The 27,844-nt window shown below is 45.5% G+C and overlaps 2 protein-coding genes across 2 annotated transcripts in view; both read right to left on the bottom strand.

The window, feature by feature from the left end:
* LOC133023357 (thyroid hormone receptor alpha) overlaps nucleotides 1-5,950 on the bottom strand; it is a 60,423-nt gene extending 54,473 nt beyond the window's left edge. The window contains exon 1 of the mRNA XM_061090380.1: nucleotides 5,777-5,950. The gene's annotated coding sequence lies outside the window, so the exon portion shown is untranslated. The remainder of the gene's footprint in view (nucleotides 1-5,776) is intronic.
* A 4,841-nt stretch (nucleotides 5,951-10,791) lies between these two features.
* Nucleotides 10,792-27,602, bottom strand: nsfa (N-ethylmaleimide-sensitive factor a). The gene is made up of 21 exons (XM_061089885.1): nucleotides 27,585-27,602; nucleotides 22,686-22,703; nucleotides 20,589-20,674; nucleotides 19,928-20,027; nucleotides 19,768-19,807; nucleotides 19,025-19,191; nucleotides 18,832-18,939; nucleotides 18,138-18,213; nucleotides 17,786-17,941; nucleotides 17,226-17,425; nucleotides 16,978-17,143; nucleotides 16,718-16,792; nucleotides 16,340-16,527; nucleotides 15,021-15,116; nucleotides 14,773-14,929; nucleotides 13,959-14,092; nucleotides 12,763-12,909; nucleotides 12,341-12,475; nucleotides 11,847-11,960; nucleotides 11,124-11,179; nucleotides 10,792-10,822 (listed from the first exon to the last, which is right to left on the bottom strand). Exons 1-21 carry the CDS (start codon nucleotides 27,600-27,602, stop codon nucleotides 10,792-10,794), a joined length of 2,268 nt encoding a protein of 755 aa, XP_060945868.1.
* Between the last annotated feature and the right edge of the window lie 242 nt (nucleotides 27,603-27,844).

Genomic DNA, 27,844 nt, shown 5'->3' with positions numbered 1-27,844 from the left:
TGATGAAGTGCTGGTGGGGGTCATTGGGAGAAGGTAAACTGTCATCACACACACACACCTACAACACACACCTACAGGCGGAGCTAGGACGAGAGGACAGGGACACTTTATGGATGTTTTAATAGCACACTGAAGAGAGGAGAGTGAGAGAAAGAGATCTAAAGTGAAATAACAGCGTAAAACACCTTAGAGACCTTGATTGTTATTTCTGGGGAGTGAAAGTCATCATTATGAAACAGTGGCAGAACAAATTAGAATCAATAAAACTACAAATCATCCTGAGGCTGAAAAGAATAAACTTGAACAATAGCTAGTGTAAAACAGGAATCGTTCCGGCTTCGCAGACAGACCCGAGTCTCGCCTCTGGGGCAGGAAACCTTCCTGCTCCCTTCTCAAGCAGAGACTGTTCCACTTTGTCCTCTTTCCTGGAAGAATGTGAGCTAAGCACTTATTGTTTTTCTGTGGCTACACTGGAATCCCTCCATATGTTCGCTTGATCCATAAACAAATTGCATTTGCACTAAAAAAAAGTGAAGAAACGTACATAAACTCGTTCCTACGCACGACTCCAACTCTTAATCATCCTGGTTTTACTGCATCTTCCTCTTAATCACACATAAGACACAACATGTTATGATACTGAGACTGAAAAGCAATTCCAGCAGCACGTCACGGCCCTAAAAGGACATGTCAGGAGATTTGGTGACTCTCAACCCTGATTTAATACATTTATAAGTTATTTCCTGCCAGATGGAAGGAGAACTGTCCTTGATGGACCGATGCATGTTTCATTCTCTGCGTGGGAGACGCATGTGTTCGACAATAATTGAATAGCGGCTGCATTAAACACAGGAAAGGAACAGGACATTCCAGAGAAGCTGGTACCACGCAGGAACCCTGAGGCTCTTCTGTAATCCTGTATGTGTGTTTAAGAACTATGTTTTATATTGCTGCATGATTGATGTTGTAGTCAGTCGGGCGTTGTGTACACGTTGTGTTCATCCACCAGGTGGGGACGCCTCCCGCTCTAACAGCCTCGGCTCCTCTGTGTCTTTGTTTCTAAACAGTTTACAACAGACTAGGTCAATGTCTTCAAATGTCTTCTTTTGTCCGAACAAGAGTCCAAAATCCAAAGATATATCATTTTGTTAGTATGACGAGACACAGATAAGCCGGTACAGTAGTGCCACAAGTGCAAAACATTAACACACATAATCTATTTCAAACTACATTATAGTTTATTCCTGTTCGATCCGTTGAGAAAGTTAAAGGCAGAACAATGAATCCTCCAGGTTGTAATATGTCCTCATGTTGGTTTATTCCAAATACAATGAAGAAATCAGTGTTTCCCATTTATTACCTAATTAATTAAACTGAAGCGGCCGGCACCGTCTATTTGACCCGTCGGTTTTTACTGTGAAACTGTTAATCGCTCAATATACTTGTTGTTGGTTAAAACGTTAATTATGCACATTCCCGCTCACAACATGTTATACTGTTATGATAAAATACTCCTGTGTGAGTATGTACAGCTGGTAAAGAATCTACTGTCTGTCCTCTGAGTCACTTGCTGCAGGTCTACCCCCCCCCCCACAGTTGTCCTCAGCATCGCTGCTTCCCAGAGGACAGAGTGTTTCTTAAAGGCTGAGACGCAGTTAGATGAGTTACAGCTAAAGTACCGAGAGGACAAAGAGAGTGGACACACTGAGAGTGATGAAGACGTATTGTCTCACATGCTGAGACAACCTAGGAGGAGACAGATGGACGGAAGGACAGAGAACCATGTACCTGCATGGAGGAGTGTGGGAGGCACAGGGAGAACAACCTCCCTCCTCCAGAGGAGCTGTGTGAGTTTAACCACTTCACCCCCCCCGCCAGCGGCGTCTCAGTCTAATGCATCTAATCCTAACTCAATTACAAAGATCTAATTTAAAGTGCTAGAACTTTAAATGCTATTTACAGCGTCCTTTACATTTGAAGAGCCATTTTGATTTTGTTTGACATTATGAATTTGAGCTGTTTTCTTTTGCAGCTGGATGTGAGTATTCTGCTAATTGGATGAGAATCGACCCCACGGACGAACCAGAGCAGGTTTACTGACTTCGCCTTTTAATCAGCACGCACGCTTTCAATTTGGCAGAGAACTCCACCGACGGTGATGTGGGCAGATTGGTGCAGCCGCTAATTAACGCCTCTTCTTTAATTTCAGAGGCAGCTTGTGCAAATTTGGAAACTGACAAAAAAAGCAAATTCCCTGAAATGAGCATTTCAGTGCAGTCGTGCACGTTTCCTCCGGCAGAGAGAAGAAGAGAACGTAGGAGGAAAATGAAAATGAATAAAACTCTCCAGTTGAAGCCTGAGTGTAGATGCAGATATTTAGTAGTAGAATCACACATGTGACTGGTGATACATGTCTGTCCTGTGAGGACCTGATGTCTCCTGGACGTCCTCCCACTGATCCACTGACCCACCATGTTCAATGTAAAGGCCCTAAACCAGCAGAACTAAATGGTATGCAGCCATCTTCACCATATAATTTCACTTCCTGTGGTGGATTGGACCCTAACCCAGTAGTACAGGACCGTGTACTTCCATACTCACATCTGAAGAAGTACTTCAACATGCAGTGAACTGTGAGTACTCGCATGTTGTCGTCATAACAGACACAAGGTTGTGTGGACAGAAATGGACGCTACTCGCCCTCACCACCCGCCATCTTGGCTACGCAGCGAAGGGGGGGGGGGGGTCATCTCCATCAGTGCTCAAAACATCAAGGGCCCACGGTACAAATGTTGGGCTCATCATCATCATCATCATCATCATCATCATCATCACCATCCTCATTCTAGTGAGTGGGAAACAGTTTTACTTGAGACAACTCCCAGTTGAAATCCATGCACCACACCCTTGAGTACACATAGTACACTTTGTACTCACATTGTACACTGTGTACTATATCAGTGAAGTATCTGAATTGACTTTGTGTTCATCCAACCTCGTTCATCTGCACTGAAGATTTTACAGTCACTGTTTTTCTTTAAATGAAACTGAAGTTTTTCTGTTAAACAACCGACACAATCTGCAGACCCAAGTTCACAGCTTTTCAAAATAAAAGCTCCGTAATTCAGCTCGATATGAAGTATTGCAGCAAAATAATAAACAAATGTGTTTTTAATTTGTAGACAAACTGCTGAGATCCGCATCAATCAGTCAGTCCGACACGGTGTAATCAAAATAATCAAAACAAAACAATCCCTGGTTTAGAAAGCTGCAAAATGTTTTATCAAACTGTATAAAAACATTGTAATGGCAAAAACTCTCTTTTCTATTTTTCCATTATGAACTTAAATGTAGCATTGAATCAATTAGAGTGTTGACAGATAGAAGGTGTGGAGTTGATTAATCAATCAACCAGTTAAGTTGCTTTATAGAATCTGCAGGATTCTGAATATCTGCTCCTTCCTTTATTCTCCAATAAATTGTTTTTGTGATTTATAACGAAGCACCTAAAACACCTTTGTACTAAAATACCTAATTATAGGTTATTGGACTGTTGGTCAGAAAATCAATGGTGAAATAATCAGCAGCTTAACGGTTTAGTGCAACTTAGATGATATAAATGTGTTATATAGATTATTAGACGTGGAAGCTGCTGAGCTCTAACTGGTTTCCTCCCTCCCTCTCTCTCTCTCCTTCCCTCTCTCTCTCTCTCTCTGTGGATTCAGTCACCGGGGGTTTTGGACGCTTGTGGGCGACCCATCACTCCCCCTGTGACGGCACGTTGAAGGGGTTAATTCTCCTCAGAACCAGCTGCATGCACATACATGTGTGAGTCTAAGCCCCTCCCCCTTCTCTGTCTCGCTCCGTGTGACGTCAGCCGGCCGTGGGACCTCGGGGGCCGACGCCATACGCCCTATTATGTATGTTATGTAACCCGTTTCCCTCAGACTGAGGAAGGAGAGAGAGAGAGAGAGGGGGGGTGGGGCTGTCTCTCCCCCTCACCCCTCCCCTCGCTCTATACATTAAGCCTCAGCCTACCTCGGGAAACCAGGGCACTGCCTCCCAGCAGCGAGCTGTGGGAGTGAGGGGGGGGGGGGGGGGGTGGCGTTAGGGATATAGACGTCAAAAGAGGTCACGTCTGGCTGCTGGCGGAGATTATGGCTTTGTATGCATTGCACACGTATACATTTACACGGACATACATATATATTTTTACTTGGATTCACCGCAGCATCGTTTTCAGATAATTTTCTTCAAGAGGAAGATTCATTTCAGTTTTACCGTTTTACTCGGCTTCACACAATTTATTAATAAATGTGTTTTAAGAGGATCTCTGTGTTGTGCCCTGGCTTCTAACGCTGTCTGAAGAGAACAATGCACACACACACACACACAACCCCCCCCCGCCCACTCCCACAGACAAACACTCAACCTTTGGGAAGGAGCTGGAAACTAATAAAATGCTCCTGACCTGGCGAGCGGGATGATGAACTGGGTTACCAGGGCAACCAGGAGATCTCATCCTGTCGCTGGGATTCCACTTCCTGTCTCAGCTGTGTTTACGTGACAGTTTCCCTCTGGACGTGTTCAGCTAATCGATGGCAGCGTGGAGGAGAAGTGTCAGCTCACGTGGAAGCTCGACACCTTGGCGGCTGATGAACCTTCACTGTCCTGTTTTACTTCTTATATCTCACGCTCAACAGCTGGAACCCAGGAGATCTCAAACTACTTTAAATTCAGGCCGAGCTCCCAAACCTTTTAATTCACAGTGACTCCAGCTTCACACTCAGCCTTGTTTACATGTTTTCTCTGGATGTGTTGATCTGAAACACGTCACACGCACGACAGATTTCTTGACTATACGTTTAAAGATTTACAATAATAAGACAAAATCAGAAATCAGAAGTGGCGTCCTGTGGGAAGTGCTTCGTCTCTTCCACATGACGACGCGTGAGGCGACCTCAGGTTCAACTTCACAGATCAGATTATACCTCTTATATCTCACCCTGACCTCTGACCCCTGCTCTGACCTCTTGAACCTCACGCCTCACACCTGATTGGAATGAACAGGGACAGTTACCTGAACCTCTCCACACACACACACACACAGACCCACACCACGCCTCTGTCTATAGGTGGGTGCGCACGTTCTGCCCCAGCAACACGCACGCACCCAGTCTGCAGGACCCACTGGTTCCCAGTCAGACCCACTTGGACACGTCACAGCACAGGAATGTGAACAATGACTGCGCAGTAAATCTCACACTGGGAGGTTCCACACATACTGTACATGCACACGCAGCCCGTGAGCAGCCGTGCACAAAGCCCGGTGCCCCCCCCCCGGGTTAGGGTCAGATCTACATGTAGGGCACCGAGTCCCGCGCGTGCACGTCTCTCTCTGATTGCACTCGCTCGTCCTATAGCTCCAACTTTGCTCGTGCACTTTGGATCCGCGGGAGCACATGGCCGGGGGGGTCGGGCTGCACCGGGACTGGGGGTGGGGGGGCTCCCGGGCCCCGGTCACCTGTAGGGCCGCCGGGTTGACGTGAGGACACCGCTCACCTTGCACCGCCGTCCCCCGGCCAGCAGACCCCCCCCCCCCCCCTCCCCTTCCCTTCCCTCCCTCCCTCCCTCCCCCCCGCGGAGAAAGACCCGGTTTTACACCGTAAACACGATCCGATCAGAACCGGGTCCGGTCCCGTGCAGCCGCGGGACCGGATCCGGGACACCCAGCGGAACCGACGCGCAGGACCCGAGCGGAGTCCGGAGGTTTTACCGTCTGATCCGCGGCGGCGCTGCTTCCTCCTCCGGGTCCGGGTCCGGCCTCTCCTCAGTCCGCTGTCAGGTGAGCGGGTCCCGGGGAGCCGCCGGGGACCGTCCGCTGAGCCATGGAGCCGGGGGCCGGAGGGTTCTGTGGGTCTGCTCCCGGGGCTCGGTGCTCCTCCCCTGCCGGTACAGTGCGGGTGAATGCGGGTCAGGAGCCGCGGAGCCGCCGCTTGGATGATTCACCACCGGGCTCTGCAGCGGCCTCCAGCGGCCAGAGGGGGTACTGTCCCGCCCAGACAGGGGGGGGGGGGGTTTGCATAATCACCGAGCATTAAAGGGACCGTTTGTTTTCATCAGAAACATTCAGAAACATTCAGAAACATATAGAAACATTTAGATACATTTAGAAACATATAGAAACAATAACATTCAGAAACATGCAGAAACATTCAGAAACATTCAGTTACAATCAGAAACATTCAGAAACATTCAGAAACATTCAGAAACATTCAGAAACATTCAGAAACATTCAGAAACGTTCAGAAACATTCAGAAACATTCAGAAACATTCAGTTACAATCAGAAACATTCAGTTACAATCAGAAACATTCAGAAACATTCAGAAACATTCAGTTACAATCAGAAACATTCAGTTACAATCAGAAACATTCAGTTACATTCAGTAACATTTGGTTACATTCAGTAACAATAACATTCAGAAACATTCAGAAACAATAACATTCAGAAACATGCAGTAACATTCAGAAACATGCAGTAACATTCAGAAACATTCAGTTACATGCAGAAACATTCAGAAACAATAACATTCAGAAACATGCAGTAACATTCAGAAACATTCAGAAACATTCAGAAACGTTCAGTTACATGCAGAAACTTTCAGAAACATTCAGTTACAATCAGAAACATTCAGTTACAATCAGAAACATTCAGTTACATTCAGTAACATTTGGTTACATTCAGTAACAATAACATTCAGAAACATTCAGAAACAATAACATTCAGAAACATGCAGTAACATTCAGAAACATTCGGTTACATTCAGAAACAGTTACATTCAGTTACATTCAGAAACATTCAGAAACATTCAGTAACATTTAGTTACATTCAGAAACATTCAGTTACATTCAGTAACATTCGGTTACATTCAGAAACAATAACATTCAGTTACATTCAGAAACATAAAGTAAAATATATCTTCTTATCAGACTCTGGGTCCTGATAAAAAAACATAGATTAAAATACACATAAAAGCCAAGAAGAGTAAAAAAGACAGAAACTAGTCACATATAGACGTCTGCATCTATAATGATCTGATTCCACTCTGGAACCTTTCACGTCTGAGATCAGAGACTCAGATGTTCTAGACCCAGGATCCAGGTTCATAGAGACTCAGACCAGCAGCTCTGGGTCTCTAGTGGAGGAGATCTCAGGTGGAGCAGCTCCGTCTTCCTCCCACAGTCGAAACAAACGCTGATGGTGTTTGATGGAGACTTGAAGTTGTCTGTGTGTTGATTGTGTGATTCACTGATTCTTAATACAGAGAATCATCTGCTCACAACTTTCCTTTGTTCAACATCAGCACAACACACAGAAACAAAGATGAAAAATTTTCTCAAAGATAGTTTCTGTCATTTAAGAATCTGATGATTGTTCCTGTAAGTTTGGTATTAATTAGTTATTTGATGTTACACAAATGTTGGATGATTGACAGCTGATTGGTCGAGTATTTGTGTCAGTGGGAGTTTGATTACGCGGCTCCGCCCCTTTATTGTCATATTGCACAGACTCCAAATACAGGAGTTGTGTCGTCCATCTTTATTTACAGTTCATGCCCCCCCACCCCCCCTCTATTGGCCTGGCTCTCAGCTGCAATTACTTTCTGTGAAATGTCTCTAAAAAGCCACTTCACACAACTGGCACCGCACCACAGACACACAAAGCCGGAGAGGAGCTGGTGAACATGGTGCAGCACTTAGCAGCTGCCGAGCCGCCCCCCCCCCCCCCCCCCCCCCCCGGTGCCGGTGGAGATCAGACACAGCTGAGAGAGAGTGGATATCGAGCTCAGATTCCCCGAGTGCACCAAATCCAGGATGAATGAACGAGACGAGAAGATGGAAGAGTCGTTTCTTGTGCATCTGTGTTATTTTTATTGCAATAATACATCTGCATATTGACATATATTTACACACACAAACGAAACAAGAACTGTGGACGAGAAGCACTGAACACGTGATGTGAGAAAGAATACAAATTAACCATCGACCGTCAAAAAACCTGGATTCAGATGCACACAGACACACACACACATGCAGCATTTAGTTCCTCACACATGCACACAAGTGGACACAAGCTCCAACTCCCACAAGTCACAGATGAGAGAAGTACTGAAGGTTTTTGTCGAGTGGAAGTTAAAAGTGTTTTTTTATTGGTTTTGTCGTCTTTTTTTAACACTGATGATTCCGCAGCTACACTCGGACTGAACTGAACTGAACACAACGCACACACACAGACCCACTACCCAGTAATCACTTTCACTATCACAGTCAAACATCTGTGGAGCAACAGGGAAGAAGAATCATATACTGATAAAGCACCAAATAAACTGGAGACGTCATTTATATCGTTTTTAAGATATACCTTTTGTCTATATATACTATTTACAGAACGTGGACATACTGTATAATTAGAGGGAAACATTTACACATGACAGCATCTTTTTACAGCCACTACACTTTCACTAAAAGCCTCTGGTATATTGTGTTTATACTGCTCTCGTGTGTGAGGAAACAACAACTACATCAGCTACACAAGAGATATGCAACGAATACATCAAACACTACAGCTAAACACACAACTTTTCTTAATGTCTGATGCACGAAACAGAACTTTTATACAATCATCTATTGCAACTTCTTTACAGATGACAGGTTTATAACAGTATACGACTTCCACTTGTTTGCTGTGTATGTTGCCAGCGTCGGATGAGGAAGAGGAAGATGGAGGAGGAGGAGGAGGGAGAGGGAGAAGAGGGAGCTGAGTCTGGCTGTGGGAACATGCTGAGATAAAGAGGACTGCTGTCTCTCATAGACTCGGAGTGGATTCAGATGGATCAGCGGGTGAATCAACAGGAGGAAGATCTCTCCTCCTCCTCCTCTTCCTCGTTGTGTCCCATGGATCGGCTTGTTGATGGCGAGATGCTCGTTTCATTCTTCTACTCGTAGAAGTTGCGTCCACTAGAAAGAGGACAACATGTATTTTAGTATCCGGTGGGTAGACGTACCAATTAAGAAAAAACTCCAGTGCATCTAACTCCCAGTGTCAATGTTAGACAATTAACCCTCCCTGGCTTCAGAGACAAGAGACATGTGGACAGAGACATGTGGACAGAGCTGAGCTGGACAACCAGAGACAAACCAATCACGTGTTATCATAGTTTATTTCGTCTTTAACACAAATTCAAACAACTCAACTCAAAGTGTCGAGCAGTGTGTGCAGGCGTCTCTGTCCCTCTTGTGTCTCTGTCCCCCGGCAGCTCTGCTCCAGGTTCAAGACTCAGAGTTAATAGAATTCATTGATTTTAGACTGAAGGGAAAATATCTGACTTGCTTTAGTCTGATCTTATCAGCACAGTGTTTGGATTGGAATGTAAACTGTTAGTTTTGTGATAAATCTTTCCACTAATACCTTTTATTAAACAGCATTATAATGATCAGGTCAGATAATTAAGTTCCAGCTACATGTATGTACAGGTCCTCTCCTGCAGAAGAATGAGTTTTGAGCAATGAGTTGTTTTTAAGAGTGAATTGACCAGAAGCGGGTGAAACCAACTAATTAAAACTAAACCTAAGGACCAGTTCTGCAACTACATTAGGGCTATAAGAACCAAAGTGTGCAACCAAACCAAATACATATACAACATTAATACAAAGAATCATTCAAATACATATGAAGGTGCTTGCATGGAAGTGACAAATGAAATGAAGTGAAAAGATAATGAAAGATGATGGTGAATTTAGAGGCAGCTTTAAATTATAGAAGATACAAAACCACAAATTAAAATGTAAGAATCACTTCAGCTCTTAAGAAAGAAGTGAAGATGTTGTGACATTTTTAATTCCAGTAACATTCACTAAAATGAATTTTACATTAAAATTATACTAATTACACTAAAACACAACCCCTGGATATTTGAAGCTGTTACTCAAATCACTATCCTACAGGGCAGGGAAACGTCTAATCTACTGACTGACTGGGAAGCTACACACTTTGTGCGTCTAGCGTCACACACACTGTGCGAGTTCAGCGAGTTTCTGAGTCGCGCTTCACATTTTAGAGTCGAACAGATTTCCAGCTTTGTGGAGCATTAGTTGTCATGCAGTGAACAGAAGGATCAGATTCTTGAGACGTCAGAAGTGTCATCAGGTCTCTTGCAGCTGAGGCAGAGTCACGAGTCGATTCCAACACACTCAGCACATTTTCCCTCACTGTGTTGGCACAAATGGCCTAAACCCAATAGGGAGAAATGTGATTTATGGCTGGAGGATGCTTCTCACAGCACAGGAGATAAAGATCCATTTACTTTATAGAAGCCAAATCCTGGTCGGCCTGAGTGTTGAGATGCTGACGCCTCCAGAAATTTCATTTTAACATGTTCTTGTGTTTCTTAAAATCTGCTCTCTGCTTATTTTGAACTACATTTGATTTATATTCTATGTAAAGCTGCATTTCTGGTATGAAAGGTTTTGTACAAACATAGTGTATTATTATAAAATTACACATGTGGTCGAGGCGGCACGTTTCTCCCTCGTTAGCTTTGTCAGACAACAACTTCTCCTGTGACTGAAATGAGCTTTGTCTTCTCGTCTCAGAGGATTTTCTGGACCAGTGTGAGACTGAATCTCGTTTCTGAGGTTGCACAGTGTGTGAGCAGCTTCGCCCGTCGGGCTTGAGCCTCGACGATGAGTCGTTGATCTTACCGGTGCACGGGGGGGGGGGACGGACACGTTAAATTCTGATCTGATCTCCTTCATTCAACCTGGTGATGGTAAAATAAAGCCGTTAAGGTCAGAAGTTTAATGAGAAGAGTTCAGAGACTGAGAGTGAAAACACCCACTCTGTGGAAATCAATATGTTTTCTTCTGTGTCATTACTGAGCCTTGTTCATTATACACTCGGTCAATGGCGTCTATAGGAATTACGATATTCTGACATGTTACGGTCTAAAAAAAGAAGCTTGCAGGATTAAACATAAAAAGGGAAAATGAAGAGATAAAATGTCTTTTTTAAAGCGATGCAGTGGAAGTGAAGGTGAATCTGTGCAGAGCGGCTGTACTCACGCCCCCTCGTCTCTGAGCAGAGTCACAAACTTGGTCACTCTGTAATCCGGTTCCATCTAGAAGAGAAGCGAAGAGAGGGAGGGATCGAACAGTTTGTCAAGAGCATAAACAAACAGACGTACAGAGTCAATAAGGTGTCGACACGTCAGAAATCTCCCAGCAACTGGAGCTAGTGAAGCTCGGCTGTCTGAGGTCTACACTCGTTCTCCTCCGATGTCCAGCGACATGATCAAAACCAGCTTCATCAACCAGTCGGACTTCTCTTCTCAAACGTTAAACACACACTGAATTCCTGCTTTTTGCACATGCACGTCCACAGTTGACTCGGTTCAACTGGTGCAGCGGGTGGTTTCCCCTGTGCGCTGAGCTCAGATCTCCACGGGTCTGTCGTACAGAATGTGAAACTTCTGATTATCATACGAGAAGAAACGCTGAGCTCTGCTGCTCGAGTCGGTTTCAGCAACAGAAGTGAACAATGATCACACAAGGGCAAACAGTAAAAATACTTTTTGATCTTTAACGTATGAGACTAAAGACAAACTGTTATTTCATGAAAAGTCCGGAGCAGTAAAATGATTCCACTCATTCTTAAAGTCTCCACCAAACCTAATCTGTATGTTTGGACTTTGGGATGAAACCAGAGGAAACACACACAGAGACACAAGGAGATCCTGCAAACTCCACAAGGGTTATTCAAGGTCATCTGAACAAAGGGGCACAGACCTGCAGTGACATCTCGATGAGCACCAGGAGCTTCTTGATGCCGATCCACACTCGCTTCCCTTTGAGCTGCTGAGCGATGCTGACTCGCTCTTTATCCGAGAAACTCCCGAGCAGCTGCAGAAAGCAAACAACAGATCTGTTAGAGATGTTTCAAAATAAGACCCGACGTGAAGAGGAAGAAGAAAACAGCCTCGGAATCATCGGTCTGCCACTTATCATCGTCTCTGCAGCTTCGGTGAATAGAGTTCTTCATTCATTACGGATTTTCAAGGCTGTGTGTACGTGTGTGTGTGTGTGTGTGTGTGTGTGTGTGTGTGTGTGTAGGTGTCCGTGTGTTCATGTGTGTTCTCTTGAGAACGGGTGGAAGGCTATATTTAATTTAATCTCTCTTCGTGTCCTTGTGCACGACTGTGAGCATCTTTACCTTCAAACATTCTAATGCGCTTGTGTTGTGTCACATTAAGAGTTTGTGCACGTGTGCGTTCACACTTCACCTCGAGGGCGTCGACCAGCTGCTCCCCGGTTGAGATGTTCGGGATGTGGATCGTGGTGCTGAAGGCGTCCAGCATCTCCATCTCTTGCAGCACGTCCTTCCTGCTGGTGGTGCCGATGATCAGCAGCTTCCGACCCTGTGCACACGAGGAAGTCACAAGGTTAATTGTCGGTTTAGAAATGTAATGTGGGTGAATACAGCACACACAACAATACTGAATGAGACAGAGACATGAAGGAGGAGGCCTGAACTGATGTGTTGATGCAGCGGAGATGTTCCCTCCATCACCTCCTCTGCTGTTTGTGTGTTTGTTAGTCAGCAGGAAAAAGAACATGAACCATGTGGAAGGATGAGGTGAGAAGGAACGAAGCTAAAGGTTTCATAATAAAACAACATGAAGACAGGACGCTGATGAACTCTGACCTTGGGTGGAGCTTTTTTCAGCAGCACCAGCAGAGCCTGGAGGACCAAGTTAGAGAATCGAGGACCGATGGGCACGTAGTCCAGCAGACGCTCAATATCATCCACCACCACACAGCTGAGCTGGGACTTATAGGCATCCTCGAAGATCTGAAACAGACGGAGGGACGGAGCGAGGGAGGGATGAGGAGGGACAGAGGGATGGAGGGATGAGGAGAGACAGATGGATGGAGGGATGAGGAGGGACAGAGAGACAGAGCGAGGGAGGGATGAGGAGGCACAGAGAGACAGAGCGAGGGATGGATGAGGAGGCACAGAGAGACGGGGCGAGGGAGGAATGAGGAGGGGAGAGGGACAGAGGGATGAGGAGAGACAGAGAGACAGAGGGATGGAGGGATGAGGAGGGACAGAGAGACGGAGCGAGGGAGGGATGAGGAGGGACAGAGGGATGGAGGGATGAGGAGAGACAGATGGATGGAGGGATGAGGAGGGACAGAGAGACAGAGCGAGGGAGGGATGAGGAGGGACAGAGAGACAGAGCGAGGGATGGATGAGGAGGCACAGAGAGACGGGCGAGGGAGGAATGAGGAGGGGAGAGGGACAGAGGGATGAGGAGAGACAGAGAGACAGAGGGATGGAGGGATGAGGAGGGACAGAGAGACGGAGCGAGGGAGGGATGAGGAGGGACAGAGGAATGGAGGGATGAGGAGAGACAGAGAGACAGAGCGAGGGAGGGATGAGGAGGGACAGAGAGACAGAGCGAGGGAGGGATGAGGAGGGACAGAGAGACAGAGCGAGGGAGTGATGAGGAGGGAAGAGGGACGGAGCGAGGGAGGGATGAGGAGGTACGGAGCAAGGGAGGGATGAGGAGGGACAGAGGGACGGAGGGAGGGAGGGATGAGGAGGGAAGAGGGACAGAGGGAGGGATGAGGAGGGACAGAGAGACAGAGCGAGGGAGGGATGAGGAGGGACAGAGCGAGGGAGGGATGAGGAGGGACAGAGAGACAGAGGGAGAGAGGGATGAGGAGGGACAGAGGGAGGGATGAGGAGGGACAGAGAGACAGAGGGAGAGAGGGATGAGGAGGGACAGAGGGAGGGATGAGGAGGGACAGAGAGACAGAATCAAACAGATGAAATCCTTCCATGTTTTCAGTGTGGACGTGTGGTGATTCTGTGATTACAACACAAACAGCTCTTACCTTCTTGATTGCCTGGCACTTGGAGATCTCCGAGTGTCCAATCATCTTGTCTGGAGAGCACATCTTAATGAAGGGGAACTGAGAATCCTCGGCGATCTTCGCTGCCAGGGCCGTCTTTCCACTGTGGGGGGGGCCTGAGTGTCGAGAGCAGAGGAGGGGAACAGTTTATTGTGTGTGTGTGTTTGTGTAACGCCTGCATTGCACAGGTTGTGTGTCTGCAGAGCTGCTACATGAGGTCTCTGTACTCGGGTCAGGACTCGACAGGAAGCTGTGAATCCTCTGCTCCTGCTCCTTTCACAATAAAACCCTTGTTACGAAAAAGCGCTCACAAGGCGCTGGCTGCTTCCTGAGCCCCCCACGATAGAGGAGTGGATAGATATAGTAAATGACATTTATGTTATGGAAAGGATTACTTTCTCCCTTCGTCTTCGGAAAACTGTGTTCATCCAATTATGGAGCAAACGGGTGAGATATGTAAAACCCCTAAGGCCAGACTTTGTGGAAGTATTGAATGAATGACCCTGTAATGTTGCCTTGATTTAGCGAGCCTCACGGACCGCTATCCCATTCTCGCTCAAATCACCCTCTTACATGTTGCTTTTTATTCGGCTTGTTTTTATTCAGTTATTATTTTTTTTCTCTACTGATCTGTGATTATTGTCAACATGAACGCACTGTACCTCTCCCAGAATGTACAAAGTCACCCAATTTTGAAAAAGGTTGACAGCAGAAGAAAGAAAATTGCCCTTGGGCTGATGTAAGTTTTTGTAAACAACTGTGACGGTGAATGAATAGATTGAATAGGGATCCTCACCCTCCACTAGCACAGCCACCAGGGGGGTGCGGTCACTGTTCTTGGTCTGTTGCACCAGCAGCTCTCCGTCATCCAGGACGTGAGTCACCGGGTCGCCCCACTTGATGATCCCGTTCATGATGTAGCTGGAGTAATCCTCCGTGTTGGTACCGAACATCTGAGGAAACAGAACTACAGCGTGAGGGGGGGGCGGGGGTTCAGGGAGCGTTGGCCTGGATCCTGCAGTGAGGACGCCAGCTGGTTCTTACGGGTTTGATGTCGTTGTTGAGGGATCCCAGGAAGTCGGCTCTGGTGACCTTCAGCTTCTCCGCTCGCTCCATGTCCACCTCCACTGTGGATGTGGCCTGAGGAGCAACAATCACATGATCTGCTTCAGAGCGAGTTCACAGTCCGTCAACGTCTCTGAGCTCAGGACAAACACACTCTGAGCAAGTAAGGAGTCGATTTGTTAACATGACACTAAATTACTTTCACATAGATTTTGACATTACACTGTGTTTTTTATTAGATAAGATCAGATAAGACGTTATTAATCCTGAAGGAAAATCTTGTAACAGCTTGTTTGAAGATTACAGAACAGAACAATATATAGAAGCAAGAATAAATAAAGAATTAAGTCTAAAATATAAGTGAAGATAAAAATTAGGGCTGGGCAACGATTAAAAGTTTTAATCGCGATTAATCGCATGATTTCCCTGATTAATCACGATTAATCGCATTTGTATACGCAAAATCCAATAATGAATTAAAAAGTAGTGTATAGCGCAATTTTATTTTCAATGTTCTGCCATATGAAGGAAAGTGCCATAACATTTGTTGTGCAAACACTTTTAACATCAGTATTTAATACAGTAGCAGTTAAATAAAATATTCAGTGTAAATATTAACAATGTTATCAAAGCAAATACAAAATTAAAGCTCAATGCCACTGCCAGGGCATTAATGTTATCCTCTTCGTTATGAAAAATGTATACTCCTCCCTGCGTCTAACGTAGTCTGCCGAAGCCTGGCTCCGCTCGCTGTTTCGTTGAGTGATTTGCTGATATCAACTGTGTGTTTTGCATTCAGGTGATATTTTAGACTGGAAGTACTCCGGTGATAAGAAAATTCACCTTGGCAGTGGCTACAAATTACTTTGGTTCTGTCGACTCCGCCGTCTGGAAGAACTTTAAAATGAAAATGGCCATGTAAAAGCTCCGTACCCTTATCCATGGTTTATCCGCCAATTATTTTCTTTTTTCCGGTTCCGCAGCAGTCAGCAACAGACTTTCACAAAATAAAAGCCTGACTTTCACAATAAAACAATAAATAATCAAACCTGAGTTAATGCGAGATAAAATAATTAATTCGATTAAAACGAGTTAACTTGCCCAGCCCTAATAAAAATAAGTGTGAACTGATTAATGAAGAACCAGGATCTATAAGTAGATGATAGAAATGAGAATAAAATAGGTAAAGTAACATCACATCATTATTTCGTGGTGAGCATTTGAGTGAGGTGTATTTGAAGGAGGACGCAGGATCTATAAGTAGATGTCGATAGAAATGAGAAGTGTGTTGAAAGGACCTTGATGTGCCGGTTCATGGCCGTGGACTGAGCCGCCCGGACCAAACCCTCCAGCTCGGCTCCGCTGTAGTTCTTGGTCTCAGCCGCCAGCTCCGTGATGTCCACGTCAGTGGCCAGAAGATTGAAGCCTCGCATCTTGTTGGTGTGAATGGTCAGGATCTGGACCCGGCCCTTCTCATCGGGCAGACCTGGAGGTCAGAGGAAGGGAGAGAGTGATGAGGAGGAGGAGGAGGAGGAGGAGGAGGAGGAGGAGGAGGAGGAGGAGGAGGAGGAGGAGGAGGAGGAGGAGGAGGAGGAGGAGGAGGAGGAGGAGGAGGAGGGAGGAAGAACAGGAGAGATCTGCTGCCTGAAGAGCGAGACAGAGTTTTATTTACTCACTGATTTCCATCTTGACCTCGAACCTGCCGGGCCTCATCAGGGCGTCATCGATCAGGTCGGGTCTGTTGGTCATACCTGGGCAGAGGAGGGGGGGTGTTATGGGTCAGACTCAGGAAATATTCCTCAATTTATGAATCACCGACAAATTAAAACTGCACTTTCTGGAGACATTAGGCATTTGTCATTTTGATCAAAATCTCCCTCTGGGATTTGAACCGGGAACCTTCTGGTGTGCTCAGGATAAATCTGCAGCTACGCACCGATGACCAGGATATTGTTCAGCTGCTCCACGCCGTCGATCTTTGACAGGAGCTGGTTGACCACCGTGTCGTGCACGCCCGTGCTGCTGGCGCCCGTGCCTCTCTGCTTGCAGATGGCGTCCAGCTCGTCGAATATGATTATGTGGAGGCCGCTGTTGGCTCCCAGCTGGAGGAAGGTGGAGTTTAGAACTGTTAGCTTCAGGTTGTGTTAGTCGTACAGACACAGAGGTGCAGGCAGCTGCTCTCACCCTCTTCTGCTCGTCCTCTGCATCTGCGAACAGCTTCCGGATGTTGGCCTCGGACTCGCCCACGTACTTATTCAGGATCTCCGGCCCGTTGACGACCTTCGGCTCGCGGGCGTTCAGCATTTTGCCGATCTGCCGGGCCATCAGTGTCTTACCACAGCCAGGAGGGCCAAAGAGCATGATGCCCTTCACGTGCTTACACCCTGCAGAGGAGGAAGGGAGAGAGGGAGGAGAGGGAGGGAGGGGAGGGGAGGGGAGAGAGAGAGAGAGAGAGAAGAAAATGTGAGTCGACAAAGAAGAGATGGAAAGAGGAAAAGATGATTGAATCTTATGATCGCTCTATGCGCTCAGAACCAGAGTGAAATAAACACTGGTTTAATAGAATGAATCATACAACAACTACTGTGTGTGTGTGTGTGTGTGTAACCCTGTGAAAACATGTAACACAAAGTACCTCTTCCAAATAATCTGATCCATCAAAATCAATGAGATGTACTCAAATATTTAGACAGAATATTTCCTAATTGGACAGAGAAACCTTGTTAAAATCATGTGTTTCTCACCCATCTGCTCCACGATGTCCGGAGGGAAGACTCGGGAAGCGAAGGCTCGGCGGAAGATGTCGGAGAACTCCCGGTCCAGACCTCCGATTCCCATCTTCTCAAAGTTCCACTCGGGGTTGATGATGGTCTGTCGAGCCTCTTTGGTCTTTGCCTTTCCTGTGAGGACGAGAACAGGTTAGGTGGGAAATACAAAGTATATTATTAAGGAAAGTTACACTTTATATTGACTATAAACTGTGTATATATTTTCATATTTCTCTCTCTCTCTCTCTGAGATACAACTGTGATGTTGTTCTACTGCCATCTTGTGGACAGTTACCTGAAGATGAATAAGGAGAAAGAGGAAACCTACCAACGAGTGTGAGGGAAGAACTCTCGGCCTTCTCAAACACCACCTGACTGTTTCCCACCATCAGGCCCACGTCGATCTGTCAGAGGAACATTTACACTGAGACTCTGTTCATTCAGCAACATGAGGCTGATGTTATTAACACCATCAATGCACCATAATAATCATAACTTAACAGAGGTTACCAGTCCTTTTCTGTTAGAGCGCCCCCTCTCTGTGGAACAACACAAACTCCTCATCCTCTTTCAAATCTCTCTTTAGATCTTTAAGACCCCCGTAAAACTGTATTTTATATATACATGAAGTTTATTATTATTAATTTATTAATTTATTGTTCTCACTTCAGCACGAAGATGAACAGATAATAATTGATCCTCAAACGTGACCGTGTTGAGTAACTAGAGGCCATTAAACATCACCACTGTGCGGTTCACTGTATAATATGATTTACCAATGTTTGCCATCTTAATGTGATTTATGATGAGGAACCGTTTCTATTAATTAGAGCTTCGTGATGAAGGGTTCATGTGAATGTGTTTGTCCTGAACGATCAGTGAAACCCTGAGGAACCAGAGTCAGTCCACACGTTCCTGTTTCCTCCGACTAGCATCTGCAGTTTTTCTGTTTCACAAAGACTTTCAACCCGGAGCTGCTTCATCACAGCTGAAGCCTGAGCGGTGCCGGCGAGGCCTCGTACCTTCTGCTTCTTCCCGGTGACCGGCTCTCCTTTGAGGATGCTGGCGTCCATCGCCTCGATGTCTTTCACCATCAAACCGAACAGCTTGTCACAGAAGCTGAACACAAGCTGAGACACAGAGAAGAGGATTTTAAAAGTCAAGAAGGAGGCCGGAGAGTCGTGTTCCTCTGTGTGTGAGCGTGTGGACGTGAACCTGCTGAGTGACGGAGAACGCCTGGTTGTTGAACTGCTGCACGAACTCGGCGGCCATCTTGTCGGAGTCGTAGGGAGAAGAGTCGGTGCTCTTCTTCTGCAGGAAGTCGATCTCGATCGTCATGGAGCCGATGCACTGCCTCGACTTGTCGAAGTTGTAGTTGGAAACTGTCGGGAGACAAAATGGAGAAATGTATCTGTTACAACAACGTGAGTGTGAGACAGAACGAGAGATTGAAACTATCTATCTATCCATCTATCTATCCATCAATCCATCCATCCATCATCTGTATATCTATCTGTATATATATCTATCCATCCATCCATCCATCCATCTATCTATCTATCTATCTGTCTGTCTGTCTGTCTGTCTGTCTGTCTGTCTGTCTGTCTGTCTGTCTGTCTGTCTGTCTGTCTGTCTGTCTGTCTGTCTGTCTGTCTGTCTGTCTGTCTGTCTGTCTGTCTGTCTGTCTGTCTGTCTGTCTGTCTGTCTGTCTGTCTGTCTGTCTGTCTGTCTGTCTGTCTGTCTGTCTGTCTGTCTGTCTGTCTGTCTGTCTGTCTGTCTGTCTGTCTGTCTGTCTGTCTGTCTATCCCCAGCTGCCACATATAACTGAGCTGCTGTTATTTTACTGTTATAAAATCAACAACTTTCAAGTGGTAAATCTTTTTTGTGCTAAAAGTATAAACGGTATAAGATCAGAATGTGACTCGTCTCCATGAGCAGTGAACCTCAGAGGACTTTACCTTCCACCTCCTGACCGATGGAGAGTCCCGCCCATTTCCTCTGGAGAGATAAAGGAAAGGATCATTAGAGACTGAGCACAGAGAGCCAGTGTGTGTGTGTATGTGTGTGTGTGTGTGTGTGTGTGTGTATGTGTGTGTGTGTGTGTGTGTGTGTGTGTACCTGCGGCAGGCTGAAGGCGATGCTTCCAGGTGCCACAGTGTGATGAGTCTTGACTGTAAAAGCGAACTTGTGGTTGGGCGTCGTCTTCACGGTCACGTGTCTGAGGACAGAGGAGACACGTGATTATTATTTCTTCTTTGTGTTGATGAGACAGTGATGTGGAGATTCTAGTCAATGTGAAAACACTCACTCATCTTAACAACTGTTTAAATTATCTGAACCCAACGTTTTATTTTCTGATCTGTGCAGTGACCACAATTTTAAATTTCATCTATTTTCCTGCTCTGCCTTCTTCTTTTTTAATAAACAGAATTATTCCGTCGATTGAAAAACTGATTTGAGTTTATTTAATGAATTCCTTTTCACTGGTGCACGTCTCTGGTGGTGAGTTCTGCACATCAGTGTGATTAGAGCCCAGTTCAACCAGTTCAGAGCCATTACAGCTCACTTCTGATTGGTTAACGGCTGATGGTTACTAGGATACCAGCTTCTCATGAGATCCAGACTTTAATGAGAAGACTTTTTCAGTTTGGCAGAAACAGAAATCGATGCTGAGGATTATGTGATTTGATAACGTGGGAGTTTGAATAGAGAGCAGCTGATTCAACGTGTGTGTGGTGACAAATCCAAAGATGAACACGTGATTTAAACGATGACTCACTGTCCCGACTGCAGATCCTTCTCGCTCACCACAGCACAGTTAGTCAGCGACAGCTCGTCCGTCGGGCATCGCGCCGCTTGCATGGTCTGTGAAGAAGAGGAGGAGGAGGAAGAGGAGGAAAATTATCAATTCCAGTTGTACGTGTTTTAGTTTGAATTTACTGCAAAACATGAATCCTGAGTTGGTGTCAAAAAACAAGTTCTAACAAATCTGTGCAGGTTTAAATTTTTTAAATATCAGTTGAACATCAGAGGTGCATACTAAATGAATTTCTACTTTATTTGTTGGAATTTGATTATTTCTGAAGTGAAAACCTTCTGGATGTTGAAAGAACAGAAACAGGGACCTCATCTTTTATCTAATCTGCACCAGTGTCGTCCACAGAAATAATATTTAGTCTGTTTTTGTTTTTCTTTCAACAAAATTCACAAAGCGTATGATTTCTCATCTTTCAGGATCTCCCTCTATTTTGAGCTCAAACTGGTTAAATGACCTTTCACAGTAAAGTGCGTCCGGCAGAGAGACTCGTGAATTATTCAACAGGAAGTCTTCTCTTCCTCTCACCGTCCAGCTCAATGGAAAAGACACAACCAACTTCTCTGCCGCAGGGAAGCAAAGGTGCAAAGATTCAACCACCGGCGTTAGGCACAGAGAGAAATCCCACCGATCACGTGAAGTGGTAACCATGGCAACTGCACCGAGCCATCACACGGGGCCTCTGATGACAAATCAGGATTTACAGTCGGCTGAAGGCTGGAACGGCTCCGTAGCGCAGATTGTTTCAACTCATTCATCTCCGCTCTCGTGGATTTTATATATGGTGAATTACATCACACTCAACATGTGTCCTATTTGATTTGTGTGCAGCTTCTACAAATACTCAGTGGATTTTACGTTAAAGGGCCAAGTCTCAGATTGAATTTGAGAAGGTTTACATCAATATATTCAATAAACACTAGAGTCTAAGGTTCAGGTGTTTCACAAGTGAGTCGTTGAGTTTCTATGAGTCCTGGAGATTCACCTGCAAATGGCTCAGATATTATCAAAAACCAAAAAGTGGAGATGGAGACGGTAGAGATTTTGCTTCCAGCAGAAAATAAATAAAGGACGTGTGGTTATTTGTGAACTGACTGTCCTAGAGGACTCTGGGTAACCTAGATAGAAAGTCAACATGGTTTATTAAAAACCCAAAAGTAACGATCTTTAAATATCTGAGCCGTGTCTGGACACATTCCTAGCTCCGCCCCCTGACCCGTGTTCCAGCCTCGCACTAAGATTTTAATCCTGCTAACAAACAGAGAGACAAACGGACACATGTCCGGCTGCAGGTGAAGAGAAAGAATTCACTGCACACGACAGGTTTGCTGGATTTTCTGAGAACCTGTTGGAGCAAACACGTGAACTTTAAGTGAAATATAATAGAGAGAGGACATTTGAGGAGGTTTTAACTTGTGGTGATTTCAGACTGGTCCCGACATCCATTGAAACTGATTTTATTTGAGGATAATGTTGTTTTCTGACCGAGCACGAAGCACGAAGACAGAGACGGATCAGAAAAGGGAGAAATAAAGAAATGTGTAACTGTTAGAACAGGATTGAACTGAACAGGGTCAGTAACACGTGAAGTTGATTCTCCGTGTTGTGTTCTACTCTGGCAGCTGCTTGTTTTCTTCTGTTCTGGAGTCATGTGACAGGAGCCTGAAGAATAAGAGAAGGTTATAGGAGCCAGAGGTCGTGAGCGTCATCGTTTACAAACATCTCAGTTGAGTTCTCAGACTCAAACTGTGTCAGTGGCTCTGAAGCTCTGCAGCAGAGTAGATGAGTTTCTAAATGAATCCAAACATCCGGCTCCTCGTGGAACAAGGAGTGTGAAGCATTCTGTACAAGTTGAAGTGCAACAGGCGAGTTGATGTCTAAGCAGCTAACACCACTTTGACATTGCAACTCAGTCGCTGGGTTGCAATGGTGCGAGACGTTCTATGTGCACGTGTCTCCAGGCAGAGATCCGTCCTGCAGCACGGAACCACACTACAGCAGCAAATACAGTCCACATGATGAGGAAGGTGGCAGCTAGAACGAGAGTGCTTCCATACATACCTTGAAAAATATGACGACCTTGTGGCCGCCAGCGCAGGCAAGCAGAGAGGGAGGACAGAAGACATGGATTGAGACAGGGGGGGGGCGAAGAGGAGCGGTGGCTGCAGTCGGGTGCGTTCAGGCTGCAGGTTGGGATGGTGCATGCAGGCCAGAGCTGGGGGGGGGCACTTTGACTGGATTTAAAACCAATTTCAATTTTCACGTCCAATTTTCAGAGTTAAACATTTTCCAGTTTTAAGTTACTCCCCAAATCTGGTGGTGGATTGATGAGCCATGTTCAGATCGTCATGCCAACATACAGTGTCACGTTTATCATCTTCCCCACATAAGAGACAGAGGGACAAGTGTCTTCTTGTGGTGAGAGACATGGATTCAGATGCTTGTTCAGAGATAAAAGGGGAAATGATCATACTGGGAACTTTGACTGGGATGTGCCAGTACGTGCTTTCACCAATTATTCATTCGGTAACACTTTCTGGTAGAGAACACAGGGACGTTATTCAAACCAGTACAAGTAAATGGTTTGTGTCTCTGGACCGGAGCAGGCTGCATTAGCTCAAACTGTCAAAACATCACAGGTTAGAAGAAATATACAAGATCAAGTTATTAACATCACGTTTCTTTCTCCCTGTTCGTCTCCTGATCCGAGCTTTATGAACTCATGACGACCGGCAGCAGAGATTCAACAACTTCTGCACCGGCTGCATAACTTTCTATTGATCATCATCTTCTGCGTCATTTTAAAATAACTCCTTGTGTATTGAGAAGGTTTGGATGCATTGGGACTAAAACACAGATTCTATAGAAATGGGTAACGGAACCATTGACTCATAAGAAGAAGAATAACATGAGCAGTGGGTGACTCTGCAGAAACAGAGGCAGCAGAACGAAGTCTCTCTCCCTGGTTTCCCCCCCCCCCCACCGGCTCTAAATATTCCTCTGATTCCAGGCACCTCTTTAAATTATTCATCCCGTTGAATCCAGGCAGACGTTTGCAGTCGATGGGCGGTGAAGCTGCAGCAGAATCTGAGGGTTTGAGACACAGGGTCTGACGGAGGAGGAGCTCACAGAGGAGGAGCTCACAGAGGAGGAGCTCACAGAGAAGGAGCTCGGAGCTCAGTTCTGGTTTTAAAAAACTGAAGCGTCTGCGACACAGCGACGACTAAGCAGAGTCAGAAACACGACTCAGCGACTTCAAGATGCGAGGTCGAGAGTCTGAGGTGATTCTAACTTTCCATTAGTTTAAAGATCTGCCCTCCAGCAGCAAAATAATCACCGTCCCATTAAATGATTCATTCTGCTGTGTCACGTGTCTGACCAGCAATCAAGTGATAATTATTTTACCGATACAGATTTACTGATTTATCTGATATCAATATATTATCAATGTGTTACAGCCTCCAACAGAGAAGACTCCATCTTCTGACTCAAAACACACACACACACACACACACACACACACACACACACAAAATGTCCACACTGTTGACATCACTGCTGGTGTCGCACATCATCAAGTTTCTAACAGCTGCTGCAAAGTGCTCAGATTTGATCTCAGCACATTATAGGAAAATCATTTATTTTCCACAGGAGACTCGTCTTGACTCTTTTGTTTTTTCGTACTCGTCCAAAATCTGAAAATCATTTATGTCACTGCAGCTAAACCTGAATATGAGCCCTGCACCTCTGTGTGTGCGTGCGTGTGTGTGTGAAGCTGTGAGTTGTGTGTTAGGATTCAACCCTAACCCTATGCATCTCACTGCACATTATCAAATTAATAAGAAGCATAAAAGAGCCAACTCACTTTCCCATTTCCATAAATCAAACTAAGTAAAGTCTTGGCGACATCGTGCTTTTTATTTTCCACGGGCTCCTTCTCTCTTTGAGATTAATTATACTGTGACTGAGCATCAATCGTTCAGCAGCACTTAATCAAAGATTGTATAATTAGTATTGGATTTATATATATTTTCCTGTGTAACATTTAAGTTGCTGCTGCCTGTCCCCGGTCCCTCCAGGTAACTTGGTTCCTACCTGTTTTTGTTTTACGTGGGACAGGTTTGAGTGTAGCGGAGCGGAGCAGCTGAAACAGCCTGAAGTACAGTGAGTGAGTAACACTGAAAAGGGGGCGGAGCTTCTCTTATTGTTATTACACAGGCTTATTAATTTGCTAAAATCCGCTGCAGACATGTATGATTCAAAAACACATGACAAGAGATGGATCACCACTCTCTGTAAAGTAACATAATAAATAATAAAATAAATGACCACATTATAAATAAATGCAAATCATTACTAAAAGATTTAAAAGAGAAGTTTTAGGAAATGTATTAATCAAATCTGAACATTAACCACGACATTATTATTATGAATAATTTATGGTATCATTATAGTTGTGGTATTGATTCAGGTCACATTATCTGAGCTGATGACAGAACAGACGAGAAACACAGACACTCAAGAACGCTGCTGCTTCACAGACACTGCGTAGGTGGGTGTCTCTCTGTTTGTGTTTGTGTGTGTGTGTAAACGTGTGTGTGTGTGTGCGTGTGTGTGTGCGTGTGTGTGTGTGTGTGTGCGTGAGTGTGTGTGTGTGTGTGTGTCGGCTGCCCCCAGCAGAGAGCGAGGGAGGTTCTCTAAAAATAGCAACAGCTCAGAGCTCAGAGAGGGAGGCCCAGCATTGAGACTCGGATTAACCATTACTATCTCTCTCACACACACAAACACACACACATACAGATTGCATGTACAGAAGTCTCACAGACACACACACGCACACACACATTGCAGCTACAGAAGACACACACACACATCAGGTTTCCATCTGGATCCTGCTCACACACACACTGAGGCCTTGTCGACGCTGCTGTCGACGCAGGTTTTACCCCAATTAAAAAATCTAGAAAAAAAAGCCCCTTCAGCCTGTAGGGGGCAATGAAGTCTCCATCAACAATCTGTCAAATACCAGAGAAGAAGACGGAGTGACACTGTGTGAGGCCGACATCCACATTGTGCTGCAGGGATTATACGAGAGAATTACTGAGGCTTAAACCGGAAATAAAATCATCTGATATTCGGGTGGTGCACCCTGGCAATCTACACTATGTGTGTGTGTGTGTGTGTGTGTGTGTGTGTGTGTGTCGCGAAGGGAAGCAGGGGAGGAAGAGAAGCAAAGACAGAAAAAGGAAAGACTGGAGAGGAAGGCTGCAAATGAAAAAGGAGGCGGGGCGGAGATGCTGGTGTTGATGTCGTACACAAAACAGGTTGTGGGTCAACGCTGGTGCAGTCGATTGATCAGGAAGAAGATAGAGCTGCAAGGGGGCGTGGTGTGTGTGTCTGATTAAAGTGCAGCAGGGGAAGCTGCTGAGGAGCCGACGGCTGCACTGCAGGGAAATCACACGGAGAAGCAGCGGCTCCACTTCATTAAGACGGCGAGAGAGATGGAGAGTTTCCATCTTTTATCACCCGTCACTTGTTCCATCACAGGAGAAGCCTCTCCCTCTCTCTCCCCCCCCCCCCACTCTCTCTCTCTCTCCTCTCTCTTTCAGATTGAGTGGATTTGCATTGTGAGCTGCGACACAGAGCTGGTGAACTGTCAGAGGTTAAATTGAGTTGAACGATTCAGCTCTTGTCTCCAACACCTCAAGTCAAACACTGCAACCTGATTTAATCTATCTCACTTCACTCATAAGGTGATTCATTCACAGCAGAAGGTTACAGGTTTGAATCCCGTTACGAGCCTCAGACTAGAGTTAAGTTAATTGAGTCAGTTTTAGACATGAACTCCGGTTCCCTCACAGATCAGTACATCTGCTCAGGTCTTTGGTAATTTAGGCTAAACCAAGTTATTCCTTAATATTTGTGTCAGTGGCTTCATGAGGACCAGTGAGACAAAGGGTCTTTGGTTCTTTCCTCTGACTCCTCTTCCTCCTCCCTGACCTTCAACCCACTCCAGGAGGAGGCGGAGCAGCACTGAAGTCTGTGTTTCAATCCCTCCCTGAATCCTGAGGTCACTTGAACACTTGACCTGCTGATCGATACTGATCAAGCTGCTCCTGCATCTGAATCCCACAGGAGCTAAATAAATGAAGGAGGGCGGCTGTGATATATATTTATTAAATATGTCTCAACAGCGTTTTTAAAAACTAAGACGATCTCTGTCCATACAAGCGTTTATCAGCAGGTTGTTTCCTTCTAGAAGGGTCATGTGATCGGAGCCTGATGAATCAGCTTCAGTGACAGAGGACAGCAAACTTCCACTATATCATGACTTATGATATATACATCAGAGCCAACATCTGGACCATCTGGATATTACTGTTACCACTGACATGTCAATTAAGATTTGAATCAGAAAAAACAATTAGCCAAAGAGCTTGATGCATATGAGGCCAGACTTTAACTAAGGCCTCTCGCCCTGTTCCCTGACTCCTCCTCCTTCTTCTCCTCCTGCTCCTCCTCTTCCTCCTCCTCATCATCATCATCTTCCTGCTCCTCCTCCTCTTCATCCTCATGTTAACAGAAGATTAATAACATTAATACCGTGACTGGTTACACAACACTGATGTTGAGTTTCTGGATATGTCTCTTTTTTTCTTTGTCCTGATTCTCTCTGACAAGCGACTGCAACAGCACATGGTCAGCTGAGGGGGAAGGTCGTGTGTGTGTGTGTGTGTGTTTGTGTGTGTGTGTGTGTGGACAACATGCCAGTGGACACAGTTGACTCATCCTGATGAATCTCCACAGCTCGGTGTCGACTGAACCAATGAGAAACGCTCGGCTGCTGTTATTGCATCGTCAGCTTCTCCTTTCAGCCGTCGCTCTTCAGTTTATAACTAAAGAGCGACGGCTATAATATAATACTAACATTAAAAAAGACTTCCTCTGTCGTTTGTTCACCTCGCTTGCTGCCGCCATTACTTCTTTGATTAACAGTTAGCCCCGCCTCTGACACCCGCTTGGCTCAGACCTCTTGTTTTGCTTTGGACCCGCCCACGCACAGGAAATAAACTGCGGACCCCAGGATTCAGTCATCAGCTGAATCTACAGGGCGCTCACCTGCGCACACAAAAGATCTGTCTGCACTGTCTGAGAGTGAGGGGGGGGGGGGGACCAGCCCGTTGGTAGAGTGAATAGATTTCTGGTCACTTTGGTTTAAA

Source organism: Limanda limanda, chromosome 17 (assembly GCF_963576545.1).
Source record: "Limanda limanda chromosome 17, fLimLim1.1, whole genome shotgun sequence".
Classification (NCBI taxonomy): Eukaryota; Metazoa; Chordata; class Actinopteri; order Pleuronectiformes; family Pleuronectidae; genus Limanda; species Limanda limanda.
This window is presented reverse-complemented; position numbering and strand designations above follow the sequence as displayed.

Coding starts and splice junctions, on each gene's coding strand:
- nsfa (XM_061089885.1), bottom strand. Junction 20,028..20,588: donor AAGGATCTGCAGTCGGGACA/GTGAGTCATCGT, acceptor CTCTGTCCTCAG/ACACGTGACCGTGAAGACGA. Junction 19,192..19,767: donor CATCGGTCAGGAGGTGGAAG/GTAAAGTCCTCT, acceptor GTCTCCCGACAG/TTTCCAACTACAACTTCGAC.